The following is a 16,861-nucleotide window of genomic DNA, read 5'->3' on the forward strand; positions in this document are numbered from 1 at the left end:
TTTTTGTGTTATCAAAATCAAAATTATGCAACTTCTGTTGTGCATGCTGTGCTAATGCTGTACCATTTTCGTTCTTTTTTCTTAGGCTATACCTATGTTCGTATATTATTTTCTTTAGATATTGTCCTGTTTGACCTATGTATGTGTTATCACAATTAAAACAGTCTATTTTGTAAATTACATTAGGCGTGTTTAATTTGTCAATCCTAGGTTTAAATTTTGTGAAACATTCATTTGCTAAGGTGTTTTTAGTTTTTTCTGCTATGTTGATATTATGTGGTTTGAATATATTTTTTATTTTTGTGTTAATTTCCGGAATATATGGTAATGATATATACTTGATATCACCTTCTCTTCTTTTATTTATGTTTTTCCATTTAGTTGAATTGTATATTTTATTTATCAGATTGGTTCAAAAAATGACTTTGGATAGTTGTTTATTAATAATAATTTTTCAACTTTTTCAAGATTTTTTGTTCTATACTCCCAATGTGACAATTTAATGGCTCTATCTGTAAGTGCCGTTATTACACGTCTTTTATATTTCATTGGAGCGTACGATTGATAATTCAGGTACCTACCAGACCATACCTCCTTTGTGTACCAATTTGTTTTGATTTCCCCGTTGATATCATAATTAATTGTTAGGTCTAGAAAGTTTATAGAATTTCTTTTATCTTCTCCGAAAGTAAACTTTAGGGTGTCATGAAAGGCATGTTATGATCTAGTGTATATTGAATCTATCTATCTAATCTTATCTAGTGTATATTGAATTTTGTCTTTTGGGAAGCACATTATGCAGTCATCCACATATCGTTTAAAAAATTCACACTTATAGTTTAATTTAGATATTATTTGTTCCTCCAAATTTTCCATTACCAAATTTGCAAGAGATTTCGAACTTACAAGTTTTTGTGTTTTCTTAGCATTGATTCTGTATTCCACATCCTGTATTTAAAAAAATTTCTCGTAATTGACCCCATCTTGAAATATAATTTGCGTAATTTTGATTTCAGAGTGACTTTATTTTCCTGAACAAAAAACTATGATAACCAGAGATTTTTCAATAGTTTTCCTTATTCTGTTAGCCAGTAACATGGTTTTTATCAGCTTTTTTGAATAATTCTTTATCTGGGATGACAAATACCCAAGGAACGAGTCGTCTCACTCAAATTATAGATTGCATGTTAGTTTTGTGCGTAAAACTATGGAAGTTAGGCGTTTTCCGGAGTTTTTTCAGTATTCTGTTGGCCAGTAATAAAATAGGTAATAATCAGCTTTTATGAAAAAATATTTATTTGCGATGAGAAACATCCATTGAGCGATTAGTCTGACGCAAATAATATAGTAAATCAAACAAGTTTTTTGTATTATTGTTAATAGAGTAAATGTTAGTTCTGAGCGTACACCCAGGGAAATCGGGGGTTTTTCGGAGTTTTCCGGCGTTGTATTGGTTAAGGCAACGTGTCATTTGATAGTTTTTACTAGTGATTTCTAACCATACAAATTTCTCAAAATACAATTTGCCTAATTTTAATTTCAGAGTGACTTTCTTCAAAATCAAGGATTTTTCCGTGTTTTGTTGGCTAGTGACATGATAAATATCAGCTTTTATAATTAGTTCTTGATCTACGATTTATACAATGAACGTTAGTTCTGTAGTAAAACTATGGGAATAAAAAGTATGTATGAATACTGGTTGGAGTTTAACAAGAAATTAAAATAAATTTCATTTGACCATAGAAAATCATGTTTTTCAGAGTTTAGTCCATTTTTCCGGTAGAATCATAATCCAAAGCGGCTTTTTTGATTAGATACCTAAAGCTATGATTGACTGTATAGCGGAAAGTACCCTATTGTATTGTATACCCTATTTTCTCATGAATTTCCTCATGAACTTGGGTTTAACGTTTGGAGCGGAAAGGTAGGTTCAAAATTTCTGGGACCATTTATTTTTGAAGACACCAAAAACCTGGATTTTATGTTGGACGACTTAGATTTAGAAACATGGCGTAATGTGCAATAGTTTCAACATGGTGCCTCTCCTCTGCATAATTTTTCCCAAGTGCGGCATCACCTGAACGTAACATTTCCTGGGGCTTGGATTGGGCGAAACGGGCCTATTTCTTGGCCCCCTCGGTCACCAGATCTTTCACCTTTGGATTTCTTTTTGTGGGGAGTCGTAAAAAACACAGTTTTCAAACACATCTTCCAATTTAAATGCATGTAAAGAAACTGTTGTTAGAGCATTTGAAAATATTGATGGTCGGTCCGCAAGAAAAGCAGCTTATTCAGTTTTAAAGCGTTGCAATGTTTGCATTAAAAATAATGGTGGACTTTTTGAATGTGTTTTACAATAAAAATGTTATTGGCATGATTTGATTTTTGTAATAAACACTTTAAATGAGCAGCCGTCTTAATTGAAATAAAGTTAGTGCCAACTTTAAAGTAGTTGTCAAAATAAATATTGAAGCATACTGCTATTATTTGTTGCAATGGAAACAATGCTGTATGTCTTGTACTATTTCCATGGCTAACGTCGATCAAAAGTGAAAAAGTATAAATAGTTCGCAGATACTTTATTTTCGAAAAAAACCTAACGATGCAATGTATCATAGGAAACGTAATAAAATGCTATATTCCGTAAAGAAATAATCAAGTATGGTTGCAATTTAAAAAAACTGAAATTTGTATCATACGTCAAAAATGACAGTTATTTTGGAGAAATGTCTTATGCCATTTTGTTTGAAATTCAATTTCCTACTAGTTCTCTATTTAATGTTTTCCTGTCAAATTCTTCTCAACGGAATTAGAAATATTTTAAAAATTTACCATACGTAAGTTTTTTCCAAATATCTCTTGACAGCTGTCAAATTTTAGAACAATAAAATTGGTTTCAAGCAGGGGCGGATCCAGCTTTCGAGTCAGGGAGGGTCAAGTAATAGAAATTCACTCTTTTATTGCCTATGAAATTAGAAAAATTATTGTTAGTCGTTATAAACCCAGCACAAAAGGGGGATCATGACCCCCATGACCCCCCCCTGGATCCACCCTCGGTTTCAAGTAGAGCATTTAAAACTACAATTTTTTGTCCATTTGACCTTTTTCGTAACTACTCTAGTTCCGAAGATCCCTGTACCAGTGATCGAAAAAAATTCAACCTGTCTGTACCTACAGCTGAACTAGTGTTTTTTTTATACAGTATATGAACTAGTGTTCAGCTGTAGGTACATTAATGTCCTACTTAGTGAAAATGAATCAGACCAATGAAACCTTCAATTATTCGTGATTTTTCGACGATCAGCTTATCCTCATCGTGATACGTGACATACATCGTAAATATAGCCAGTTATTATCAACGCTTCATCATTGATTAAGCCTTTATTAATGCTGAAGATTCATGGTAATTACGTACGTCCTATATATTGATGTATATTTATCGCGTTCGCAAACCGGTATCAACAGTCAACAGTCGGTTGCTGAACTTAAGGTTCAGCTTTTTCTCTGTTCTAGCTTTTACAGTTACAAGTTAAATTACTCAGGTGAAATAATCGAAAACACATGCATCTACTGCAGACTTTCAGGTCACTGTAAAAAGAGCATACTTTAGTGAATTTTTTCAAGGTAAATTACTAGACTCATAGTTATCCACGCCTACAGGATTGTTAACAAATACTAAAATTACCAAACGTAAAAATTGCCAAATTATTAAATAAAAGAGTCTCATCTTAAATATAGACAATGTAGATAGTTGGTGCAATTATTGTTTCAGCTGAAATCATTAGTCATTTATCTAGAAGAAAAAAATCAAATGTATATTATGCGATCGCATGCATTGTGAGTTATAATGCAAAAATGCATTTTCTCTGCATCTGCAAAATAGAGAACTTATTGTTTTCAAATGTACCTATCAATGCCGAAACTTCTGTAAAAGTATGTCATCGTTTAAATATATTAGGTGAAATTAGACTGACTTTTGTTATCAGGAATTTGTATTGCCCCTCAATTATTTGAAATGCATTATACCTTTTAAGAAATTTAATTTAATTTATTTTTACTTAAATCTTCAACTCATAAAGAACCTACTTGAAGATGCACTTGAATCTTATAATGAACGGCTTAAATATGCGCATTATATTTTCATTAAAAACAGTAAACAGTTTTCATAATTATACGCAGTTCGTGTGAAAACACATAAATTAATATGATCAAACCGGAGATTCAAACAGCATTGTCATTGACCTTCACAATAATTTTATATTAATTGTGACTGGGCCATTGTTTACAATATCTAAATTCTATTTTTGATAGATCAGAGAGGCGGACTTAGAACTTGATTTGATATATCATGCAGTTATCAAGGATTATACAGATTAATGAGAGGGGTTGCAATGAAATGTAAATTTATAAGAATCATTAAATGATTGTGCAGTTGTGGACAATGCTTATTCAACATTACAATAGCCACTAGATAGTTTTATAACTTTGTGATAAATAATAATTGTTTCAGATTTGCCTGAGCACTAAATCCAGCTGAAACATGCTTTGGTTATTATTTATATCGGTAGCGGTACTTTTAATATCCTACCATTATGTGAAATATATGCATATATTCAACAGAAAGGGCGTAAAGCAAACAATACCATGGCCACTTTTTGGAGATCAATGGCGCACATTTTTTCGTCAATTAAGTCGTTTAGAACTCATCGAGTACATTTATAATATGTACCCAAACGAAAGGTGAGATTTCTAATAAAATATCGTTATGGGATTCTTACATATAATTATATTTTATATTACATGCGCATGTACCCACTGTATTTGTCTACCCTTTGTCCTGCAGCTATTAGGAGAGCGCCGTTTTTGTAGACAACAACTTTTGATATACATTTGTGAATGTAATATATTATAAAGACCTAATTACTAAAATTATCTAATTAGCTGGGAATATATGAAATCCATCTATCATGTGATTTTGTTTCAGATATTCCGGATTTTATCAGTTTTCAGTTCCTACTTTAATGCTAAAAGATCCAGAACTGATAAAGCAAATAACAGTAAAAGATTTTGACCATTTTACAGACCACAGAGCCGCTATAGACCCAGAACTGGAACCTCTCTTTGCTCGCAATCTGTTTACATTGAAAGGTAATATTGGCATGGTTGGTCGACACAGACATTTAATGTTTGTTTTTTGCCACAGGGCCGAAATGGAGGCAAATGAGATCAACTCTAAGTGGTTCATTTACAAGTAGTAAAATGAAAAATATGTTTTCTTTAATGAACGAAGCAGCTGAACACTTCACAAAATTCTTCTTAAATCAAAATAAAGAGACTATTGAAATTGAAATGAAGGACACCTATAGCAGGTAATTTCTAATCAGCTGAATTATTTCCCCAGCTTTTTGTTATCGTAGTTTATACCATAAAACAGGATATAGCGTGGACTTAAAGCCAAAACTGACTAAGTCTGAAATATCAATTTTTGGTAAATACACTTTTAAACTGAGCCAAAAAGTATATCAGAATCCTTTTGGAAATTTAGTCATTAAAAACATATTTTAGTGCACCTGTTTGTTTGGTTTTGGGGGACTTTGTCAGTTTTTGAAGACCAAATAATTTTTTAAAATTATTTGGTCAACAAACACAAATTTGGCAATTTTGGACTTGGTCATTTTTAGCTTTAAACCAACAATAAATTAAATGTTGTTGGGCAGCGAAGCAAAAATTTAAGTAATGATTACATTCAAATTAGAACAGTATACATAACTTTTTGGGTTGTAAAACTTTCCAAGCAGAGTTGGGAGACAAAATATGATGTTGACAAAAAAAAATGATAAAATGTTTTCTGTAATTCTTAAATGGTCCAGAAGTTAAATATTTTATTGACTTTATGAACAGGCGGGTTAACTATTTCCTCGAAAAAATCGGGATTTTTACCGTTAATCTCGGCAAATTTGTAGATTTCTAAAATGTTTTTGTCAAAAATTGTTATCATTGTTGATTTGAAAATCAATTAACAGCAATAAATTTTGATATGGTATATTTTGTATGGTACGATATTTATGCAGAAATTGTGATTACTTGGCTTGTTTGCCGCCATACTCGTGTTGTGTTGGCTGGGAGGTGAATTATCTCTCCTGCATTGAGATGATGCCTATTTTGATTTTTCGATTCAGAATGGGTCCTTACCTGTCAATTAATATTAACATTTTTGAATCTCTATATAAACCTCAGGAAAAAAGCATAAGTCTTATGATAGCTCAGTACCGTATACTTTTTTAATAGTTTTCCTATAAGTGTTTTTTTTTACCTTAGTAGTTTGAATAATTTATGTAGTAAGCACACTAGTCTTTTTGCCGAATTATTGAAAATCAACGTTAACCTGGTGCTCTCTTTAAGGTTTACAAACGATGTGATAGCCACCACAGCATTTGGGATTAAAGTTGACTCGCTTGAGGAAACAGACAATGTATTTTATTCTATGGGAAAAGATCTCACCAACTTCAATAGTTTTACTGGAAAACTACGAATTCTTGGTATAATGTTGGCGCCCAAATTATTCAAGGTTGGTAAAATCGAAGTTTCACTTATAACTATTTACTTTCAAACATTTTGTGTTAAAGGCATTAAAAATTGGCCTTTTTCCTACGAAATTCAAAGATTTTTTTACCAATGTGATATACGAAACTATTGAGACCAGGGAAAAGCAAGGTATTGTAAGGCAAGATATGATAAATTTATTAATGGAAGCAAGAAAAGGCATCGAAGAAAAGGAACTAGAAGTGCTTGACACAGGATTTGCTACAGTTAAAGAAACTCCAGTTGAATTAGGTACTTTTAGTAGATATGATTAAAGTACAAAAAGTGGTTTAGAATTCCGCATAGAATAAAACTTTTATCTGACAAATTATCTTATTTAAAGAGACATTCGTGATATTTACGATCCGAATTTTATGTTATTGATTAAAATCTAACGTGAACAGTTAATACTTTTACGATTTTATGGAAACTGAAACTTTGCTTCGGTTCGATGTTTTCTAAATTACTTCACATATTTTTGTAAAACGTTTTGCAATAAAATATTTCTAGATATGTATATTAAATTTCTGAAAAATAATGCGAAGCAACTAACGCGTGTTGGAAATTTGGCATTAAAAATTCAAGGAAATCGTGTGCACTTAATAGGCCTTAACGAAAATGCCTTAAATCACCTTAGAGTAATGACAAGGTAGTCTATTTTAGTCGTTTACGCTTTAACTGCTTCGTTTAAAATTAACTGAAAATATTTCCCTTTTCTTATACAGTATAGGAAAATTGTTGTTCAAACAAAAGACGTTCATGCACGAACCTATTGTGTTATCTGTGTGAAAATCTGGAACTTACTGAAAGAATCCTTGCAAATTTCTATTGTTTCAGCTAAGAATAAACAAATTCAAGAATTGACAAATCTGGATATTGCTGCTCAAGCCATGATTTTCTTTTTCGCTGGTTTCGATGCCATTTCCACTGTAATGTGTTTTGGCACCTACGAGCTAGCCGTAAATCAAGATGTGCAAGATAAACTCCGGAAGGAAATTCTTGCAACTCACAAGGCCAATAATGGAAAACTCACATACGAGAGTTTACTTAAAATGAAGTATATGGATATGGTGGTGTCAGGTAAATTTGAGTATATATATAGACATATTTTCTACCAGGATTCATTAGGTTCGAAAAATGGTTGAAATATTGTTTTTGTCAATCAGCTTTTAGAAAATTGGGTTTAAAATATTGTAATATTTGCAGAATTATTCATACCACATAAGCAACATCAATTAGTATTTTTGTACTGACAAGTTTACTATACTGTAATGATTGTACTAATCTATGGCGGATGTGCTGCCATTCAAGCAATACATACAATGCGACGACCAAATACGCAAAAAAATTGTAATATTATTGCTAATAGTTGATTTTTCTAGAAAAAACCCAAACGGTCAACTTTGTCTCTTTAAACATTCATTCGCAAATTTAATTCTAAAATATGTGTTGTCTATACTGGTTCATGATTGTCTAGAAATGCTGCGTAAATGGCCAGCAGGACCCGGAATAGACAGAGTTACTACCAAACCGTACACTATTGAACCAGTAAGACCCGGCGAAGAACCTGTGCATCTCACACCTGGAGATGTGCTATTTCTTCCAACCATCGGCCTTCACCGGGATCCAGCGTTTTACCCCAACCCTATGAAATTCGACCCAGAACGGTTCTCAGATGAAAACAAAGGGAACATCATTCCTTATACATATACGCCATTTGGTGCTGGCCCACGGAACTGCATAGGTTCACGGTTTGCTCTTTTAGAAATTAAGGCTTTGTTTTATCATGTACTGTTAAATTTCAAGATAGAACCAACAGAAAAAACTCTAATTCCCTTAGTATTATGTACCAAATCGTTCAATTCTCGAGCCAAAGGTGGGTTTTGGTACGCATTCAAAAGAATTAATAATGGGTTAGTCAGCGGTTAATACCTGTATAAAATTATTTGTAGTTATAGTTATAAATATATAGTTGTAGTTATGGTTCCGCACTTCATTCTTTTATATTTCGGGCTTAACATGTTTGTAAATAGCCTAATTCCTTTTTCTGTCCTACCTATCATATTACTTCAATTTTTTGACCACTGCGGTAATTTCTGTCCTATTGTGCCCTCGTAGTTTACTCCCTCATCTTGAGGAGGATACGCATGACCTAATCTGGTAGAATTTAATCCCCTCCCAAGAGTTTTCGTCTACCTGTTGCATATGACGTGCACTGACACAAAATACGACTGCAGGTCGGTTGATCGCTCAGTCCCATTCTGAAGAGGTGTTTTTTACAGGGGGAGTGTCCTGTTAAGAAGCCACCATCCTCCTCATTTTTTGCCTGCTGAGATCTACCAGTTCGTTTTTGTGCACTGGTTGTGGAGGTCCCACCAACGGCCTTGCAGTAAGGAGTCGCGGTATCTCCTCCCAGTATTTTCTATGTTTTTCAAGATTTATTGCCCAACTCGAACCTTAACTTGAGCAAGAGGCCACAAGCGGGTTCTTGGTTGGTCAGTGGTTGCTCGGCCCCTGCCGTAGCAAGTTCCGCAGCAATCTTGTTTTCTTTACTCCTGTATGTCCCTGTTGCCCAAGTGAGTTTTACTGTGTTTGAGCTCACAGCCAGGGTCGTAAGTTTTTTTACACAATCTAGTACACTTTGTGACCTGACTGTGTACGATTTGAGTGCCATTATTGTGGTTTCATCTCCGGTTACGATGGTAATATGCTTACGTGCTTACGTGTGTTAAACAGCAGATTCTTATTCAGGGTTACCTCAAGATATTTAACAGTGTCGAACATATGTATTATATTCCCATATACAGGGTGATACAATACATACAATGCTACAGTAACATAGCAGAAGCTGAAAGAACTCACGTCAACAAAGGGCGAGCAGAGTGGTTCCCGGAAGATCGTGGACGATAGATGTTCGGGTTCCAGGCACAGAGGAACAAGGATTGGACATAACCGAATCAGGGCCTTCCAGGGGCACTCAGAGCACAACAGCTGACACTTTCCGAAGCACCAAATAAATACCGAGGAGGGCTACGTTCCTACCACGTTTGTACGATACCCACAGAACAAGAAGATACAAATGGAGCAGGAGTTAATTAACTGAATACGAGAAGCTGCTTGATAAGAGTGGATAATAAGGAGATTACACAGGCACTAGCTTGCTTGGAGTTAACCATTCAAATGTTTGGTGTTGTATGGTATATTTTTGGTTTATTTGTCAACACCGATATTCGAGGTTATGAGAACAGGTTGACATTTCGTCAACAAATCTTGTTGAATTTACCGTTTATCCTTGTCTATCTTATTTTCAGTCTGTATAATTCCATGGTTACCGGAGTTTTAAATAATTACGAAGCCACAGGTATTTGCGCAATGTTAATTAGGCAGACTACCTTGAAAAACCTTGAAAAACATGACAAAACAAGTTTTTTGAAAATTTCTCAGTGTTTCATAACAATTAATTTATTTTACTATTTTTTCTGTACTCCTATAACAGCTCCAGACGACACCTCCAGAGGAATGACGCCAATTTTGAATCACCCTGTATAGACATTAGTCTAAGGGCTCTAAATGCATGGTGGGGTAGTCTTTGATGCAAGCGAACACCCAGACTTTTTTCTTTGGGGACGTCTTAAGTCCATTGTTTATAAAAAAAGCGACAATGGAATAAGTAATCTAAAGACAATTCAACGCCCTTTAAAACGATGTGCCACTTGACCCCCCTTTCCATTTAATATTCTAAGGGTGACATCTACCCGTTCTAGGGGGTTGAAACAAGGAGCATAAAAATATTAATTTGAAGGGTCCACCTTACAAATAAAATTGACCGTTTTTTCATATTTTCAACTGCAAGAAAGATATCAAGGGTGAGAAGTTTTCAAACTAATACCGATAATACATCCATGTTTGACAACATGGACTAAATTTATTCAACTTATATTTGCTACATTTTTCGGTCAACTGACTGCAAAAAGAGGCTTTTTTCGAGTGCAGCTTGAAATGGGCTGCTATGCCGCGGTATCGTTTGTATTGGCACTTTCAAAGAGTTCGCAGAAAACGTTTCTATCAAACATCGATCTTTTATCGATGTCCCAAATTTCCAGCATCGATGGTAAAAATATCGAACATCGAACGAATTACATCGATGTTTGGGAAACATCGATGTTTTTCTCCCATCCCTAGTGTTAACCAGTTTTTTTTTTTTAAATGAGTTATGGGGAGGATTGTTAGCTTTTAAGCAAACCCACTGTGTACAAATTCTATATTCTGTCCCATGTTGCACAATAACCGTATTGTTGTTTTTCCAATTTTTGGACATGCTATCCAGGTTTTACTTTTTTCTGTTTCCAAATATTTAGTTCGTTGTTTCTTAGTTGAATTGGAACTTATCGTGCTGATCTTTGCTTGTTACCAATCGACTTATTTTTATAATGTTATCACATCAATAAATTATATTTCCACTCTCGAAGTTCATCCGCATAATGATAATTCCTTATCACATTAGATTAGAAGGATTGATCCTATCAGCTTAGAAATCTAGTAGAACCTTTCTTAAATGGTACTTATTGCCTTGTTTATCAGAAAATTTTTCATGAGTAATGCGGTTCAAAAATATTTTCAAGAGTGTAGGCGACACAGCATTATTTGAATTTTGCCTCTACACAAGGGACTAATAATTGTTTCTATAATATATCAGGCAAAATATGAACATTAAATGTAGGATTTAATTCTCGAAAATATCAACCCTTTGAAGTAGTTGAAATGCAAACCATTAAAGTAAGCATTTTCCGAACTGAAGCAAAATTTCTTATTCGAAAATTATGATTAAGTTAGTTTTTTTGGAAAATTACACCGCAGCATACAAGCAGATATGTATTGAGAAACTCGTAAGAGATAAGGCAATGTTTGGATAGTTTTATTCATCCTGCTGTTCAAAACCATGATTATGCATAGAGTTTATCTGCATTTTAGATCTGCCATAAAAATGCGTTAAAGCCACTTTACATTACAAGCAAATTAATGTTTTGGACAAACAGCTAGTGAAGCTGACGAATATGGAGAAAGGTGGCCACTCGAGTAGCAGATTGCTTATTTTATACTGAAAGCATTGGATAACTAACTGTACAGCAGACATAGAAAATTAGTGAAAACTTTTGCACAGTTTTTATTTGATTAAAAAATTCTGAGAAATCTTCGTTATTAGTTTAGAGAACTTCCCTACAGAACGTTTTTCACAAAAAACGTTCTTTTAGTCTGAAACTTTGATACAATCTGAAGTTCTAAACATTCTTGTAAACACTGAAAACTGATGGGAAGTGCAGACAGAGCAGTATTAAGAATGAGCTTCTGTAGCGAGAAAAGGCATTGAAATATTTATATTATGTATTTGAGATTGGTTGGACTGTATACTAGACATACACCTTAACGCCTCTTCACCTGCAACAGTACGTGGGTAACGACTTCATACATAATTTTAATCTGAAAGTTTCCATTTATTATGTTCCTTAAAAGTCTGCAATTGTGTGCTTCATAACTGTGTGTTCTTCGTACTCAAAATATGTCATGACTAATTATCTCTGCTTCTCTGCCATTTTTGGTACACTTGCCGTAAATTACTTTACTGTTAATTCAGCTAAGTTATGTTTGAACAATCAAAAGGAATGTGTAACAAACGTAGCACGCAATTAGAATTGCGAACTCACCAAAACAATGAAAAACTTAGACACATATTGAAAGATAGAACAAATATATGTATTCAAGGCATACAGAAGTTTGATACTAATGGGGGAAACATGTAAACCTTATAGGAGAGATTTCATCGAAAACATCGAATTTTACGACTAAAAAAAGAGTCCTAGATACGAACTCTTATTCAACAGTCGGCATTATTTCAGAACTTATTCGGAAGCTAAAAAATATATTTAACACCCGTCGCTACAATGTGAAGAAGACTTACAGTGACAGAAGGAAACTATTTACCAGGTATTTCTTGTCGTCATATGTATTTTTAAACACATTGTATGGCTTATTAAATGCTTGAACATAATACTTTGCACATTGACCATAGCTATTTATAACTGAAATAAACTTAACAATTTACTGCTCTACTAGAAGTCAGCCCATTTCTTCAAAAGTCAGAAAAATTTATTTAACGCTATCTACGTTTTTTTCGAGCTCCGTTTAAATCATGTTTTCTATATCAACTTTATTGTTTATTTTGTTTTTGCTATCTAATTTAAAATTTTCAAGGTCAATTGGATAATTGAGCGATTTTATACTAGAGGAATAAAACCTACAATGTTTCTGCATCACTTTATCTAATGAAATCCATCAGGAAAAACAAAAATAGACTGCATTTAGGATTGCGGTTGCTACTAAATCGGTCGTTAATTAAGGTTGTTTTATATGAGACCTATTTAACCTTGTAAGCTTGGCCATCACGCATTCAGTAGGTATCACCGAGCAATCCAGAGACTGGTTTGTGCATTCGCGTCAATTTCAATTAACTGTAAGTTCCAAATGCCTATTTAATATATTTTATATTTAATATTAATATGGATTAATTTTATTTATTCATTTAACATATCATTCTATGGTCTTATATTTAATATGGATTAATATAACCGTTGATTCATTTTTTAAATCCATAATCAAATTCCGATTTAATGCGATTAAAATAAATTATATAATTCGATGGTCGACATTAGTCGTTAGTTCTCAGTAATTCTCAATTAAACCCTCAAATTGCATGCAGTGAATAGTATTACGTATCAATTAACGCCGCAAAAAACTACATATTTTAACGGTTAAAATTATTTAAAAGGATATTTCTAGCCTAAAACAGATAACAAAATATATGAAATTAGATAGCAATAGTTCGACTCGACCTGAATAGGACGATTACTTTAGGTATGCGGAAACCAACAAAGATGAAAGGTCAATGTTAACACATTCATATTTTTGAAAAAAATTACTGCCTCAGGCATAAATTCAGGAAACAAAAACAGGTTGCAAAAAGAGCACGCCCGAACCGGTTTTGGATATGTTAGTCCTCTTGCTTGCAACACCGCCAAAAACTTGTCCTCATTTCAGCGATTCATCAAAGAATTTTGATTGATCATCATTTTGATGTTTGTGATTGATCTAAAACGTTTGTGCTTGTTGCCCAAGTAATTTTAAGTCCCCACAAGACTACACAAACAGGTGCACTAAAATATGATTTTAAAGACCAACTTTTCAAAAGGCCTCTGATATAGTTTCTGGGTCGGCTTAGAAGTGCGTTTATCAAAAATTTATATTTTAGACTTGGGCAGTTTCAACTTTAAGCCCACGAAATACACTTGATTGCATAGTTTCAGGCTAATCTCAAATAAAAGCACCTTTTACTGGCAAATGTCTTTCAATAATAGGACGAGCTATTGCTATTTTTTATTGTGTGTGTTTCTTAAATGTGTCTTGAATTGTGGCTTAAATGTGCGCGTCAGACCGTTCGAAAGAAGCAAGTTGAAATAATTTGAACGAGATCTATACATATACAGGATGGTTTTTAATGCGAGAGGGTCCATTATTTCCGGCAAGATCAAAGTGTATTTTTTTAAATAGAACTACCCATTTTTCATTCTCTAAAATATTTTTAAAATGTGCGCACTTTGCGCGTCAACAACTTTTATATGAAACTATTTTTCGAAAGTTGAACACCAGCAGAAATAATGGACTCACTCGCACTAAAAAACCACCCTGTAGATAACGAAATGCGTCTTCGAATCAGAAGGACGCTGTCTTTTTTATATTATGGTGTATCCTCCTGCTCATTTTGTAATAGTTCTTCTACATTTTCTAAATGAAAGTAACTCAAATCGAAGGTCTGGTGATCCCACAATCCGTCTAATCCGTCTAACTTTTTTTTAACATAACATAACTGGAAACACGTGAAAATACAATTTTTCTCAATGAGAAATCCTAATTGTTGGAGCTTTAACGCATATGTGCGCAGTGAAGTTACACACAGGACACAAACTTAAACGAAATGAACCGCAAGCATGTTTCTCAAATGTCCAATGAACCCATTTCCAAAAATCCATTAAAAAGTATTTCAGTATAATAAGTAGAATTTCAGCCTGAAAATTGCTTCTTAAATTTATATTTTGTATTGCTGCCCTTATATGCGATTTAGGAAACTAAGTCCATCAGTTTCTCCTATACAAATTACTTACTATTATTAATAAATTACTTATTAGGTTTTTACAGTCTCTGATTTTTTATTTCTGAAATGTTGCTCACTCGGTGTACAGGTTCATGTTTAAGTGTGAAATATTTTGATAGTTGCAGGCCAAACTTTTACGATGCTATGGTTAATATTATTAATCACGCTAGCAGTGCTAATATGGTTTCGATTCTTAAAACCCATGAACCATTTCACCAAAATGGGAGTCAAGCAAACGAAACCTTGGCCCATTTTTGGAGATCAATGGAGAACGGTGTTTCGGCAAATGAGCTTCCTTGATAGTATTGAATACTACTACAATATGTTTCCAGGTACTCGGTAAGTACAGGGTGTTTTTTTTAGAGGTATAAAACTCATAAAATTCAAGTTATGGTCATGGAACTGGCTTTATTGAAAAGAGAATTGTAAGCCATTATAGTTTAAGGCCCGTTTGCACCGTTGAAAATAAGCTTGGCTTCGCCATTAAGCTCAGCTTTCAAATAAAATTTGTTTGCACCACATTATAAACCAGGCTTACAGTATTTAAAGCTCGGTTTAAATTAAGCCGTCAACTTTGGTGGCTTATGGTGTTAAGTCGTAAATTCTAACCTTCGTTTCCTTCTTCATACATGTGGCGATAGTTAACAAAATTGGAAATTACGATAACAAACAAAAAACAAAAACAATGTATATCGAAACTTGTTTTGACATATTTGAAGACGATCTAGATATTTTTGAGATAATCGAATTTCGATTTCCAAAGACGATATATAACAGAAATAATTAAGTTGTAGATAAATTCTATATTGTTGAGGCGGATTCATTTTTCTTATAACCTGCTTGTTGGCTATTTCGCCTCAAAATTTTTTGAGACTAAGATAATTTTTCAAACGACAGAATTTTCTCACGTCTTTTATTACAGATTGATAAATAGTGCTCCTATTTCGCAATAAGAACGAATTATTTATCAAAAAGTATCAAGCACTATCACCTAGAGGGAATTCTGCGACACACTTAGGCTCAAGCTGCAAGAGAAAATTTCAATTAGTAAAGAAATTAATTTGAAAAAATTACCTTGTCGTTTCGATAGCTATTTTATGCTATCGTTGTCAAAAGAACCTAAACCCAAACAGCACAACGACATCTTAAAGACGTCTTTAATATGTCTAATTCAGATATGTGATACGTCCTAAAGACGTCTGTATAGGTCTTGAAGATGTCTTTAAGACGAAGATATTAAAATTAACCATATAATTTTTCAATAATAATTTCCAATAATTTTTAAACATGCAATCGTGAAAAATTATCGGTAATTTCAAAGCACTCGTGGTATTACCCCCGAAAATTTTGATATACTGATATCAGTACTACAGTACAGTTAGTCGTATCAGCAATAAAATAAAATTTCAATACCTATATAAAAAAATGTTAAAAAACAAAAGTTTTTAAAATATGAACGTTGGGTTGGAAAACACTCTAAACGCAAGGTTCCTAAATTGTACAATTTACGGCCATTTGCACCAGTGAACCTAAGGCTCACCTTATCATAAGAGTGACAGTTAAGTGACAGAATTCGTTTGCACCGCTGTCACCTAGCGTTAAGGCGAACCGTACTTGTCTTTATCTATGACCGTAACAGGCAAATAATTTAAGGGGAAGATGAAGTGCCGCTTAAGTGGAACCTAAAGTCAGATTTGAAGACTAACCTCAAACAGAACTGATATTGCATACTTTTGCAGTTGCAGTATTTTGTTGCAAACAAGCCCATTTGTCATTATCAATCGATAATAATTAGTATATTCCGTGAACTAAACCATTTTATGATAAATGTGTCTGTTATTTGATAATGATGACAGCGACCATGTGCGAGTTCCTAGACTTGTTTATGAGAAAACACATTATTTCATAGTTTTGATGATGTTCTGTTTTTTCAACGTGTTCCGTGTCACAAAGTACACCGCACTTTTCATATCGAACCTCATAGAAGAGGAAGGTCTATTTTATCTATATTTATATGTACCTCTGGTATATTATACGATATCTGTTAATTTCTGTTTATAGTTGATGGAGGATATA

The 16,861-nt window shown here is 33.5% G+C and overlaps 2 protein-coding genes across 3 annotated transcripts in view; both read left to right on the forward strand.

Moving 5' to 3' along the window:
- Positions 1–8,511, forward strand: part of LOC109541195 — a 26,458-nt gene extending 17,947 nt beyond the window's left edge. The window contains exons 16-22 of the mRNA XM_048660652.1: positions 4,536–4,740; positions 4,985–5,148; positions 5,204–5,369; positions 6,403–6,568; positions 6,627–6,834; positions 7,420–7,662; positions 8,060–8,511. Coding sequence (XP_048516609.1) covers positions 4,536–4,740; positions 4,985–5,148; positions 5,204–5,369; positions 6,403–6,568; positions 6,627–6,834; positions 7,420–7,662; positions 8,060–8,511 — 1,604 coding nt within the window. The remainder of the gene's footprint in view (positions 1–4,535; positions 4,741–4,984; positions 5,149–5,203; positions 5,370–6,402; positions 6,569–6,626; positions 6,835–7,419; positions 7,663–8,059) is intronic.
- A 4,420-nt stretch (positions 8,512–12,931) lies between these two features.
- Positions 12,932–16,861, forward strand: part of LOC109541199 (cytochrome P450 9e2) — an 11,356-nt gene continuing 7,426 nt past the window's right edge. Inside the window, exons 1-2 of one of the 2 annotated variants that reach the window (XM_048670619.1) lie at positions 12,932–13,090; positions 14,905–15,124. In XM_048670619.1, the coding sequence (XP_048526576.1) occupies positions 14,925–15,124 (200 nt within the window). In that variant the 5' untranslated portion in view covers positions 12,932–13,090; positions 14,905–14,924. The remainder of the gene's footprint in view (positions 13,091–14,904; positions 15,125–16,861) is intronic. The other variant, XM_048670620.1, reaches the window with a different exon arrangement.

Source organism: Dendroctonus ponderosae, unplaced genomic scaffold, assembly GCF_020466585.1.
Source record: "Dendroctonus ponderosae isolate FM_Combo_2020 unplaced genomic scaffold, Dpon_F_20191213v2 Dpon_F_20191213_1, whole genome shotgun sequence".
Lineage (NCBI taxonomy): Eukaryota > Metazoa > Arthropoda > Insecta > Coleoptera > Curculionidae > Dendroctonus > Dendroctonus ponderosae.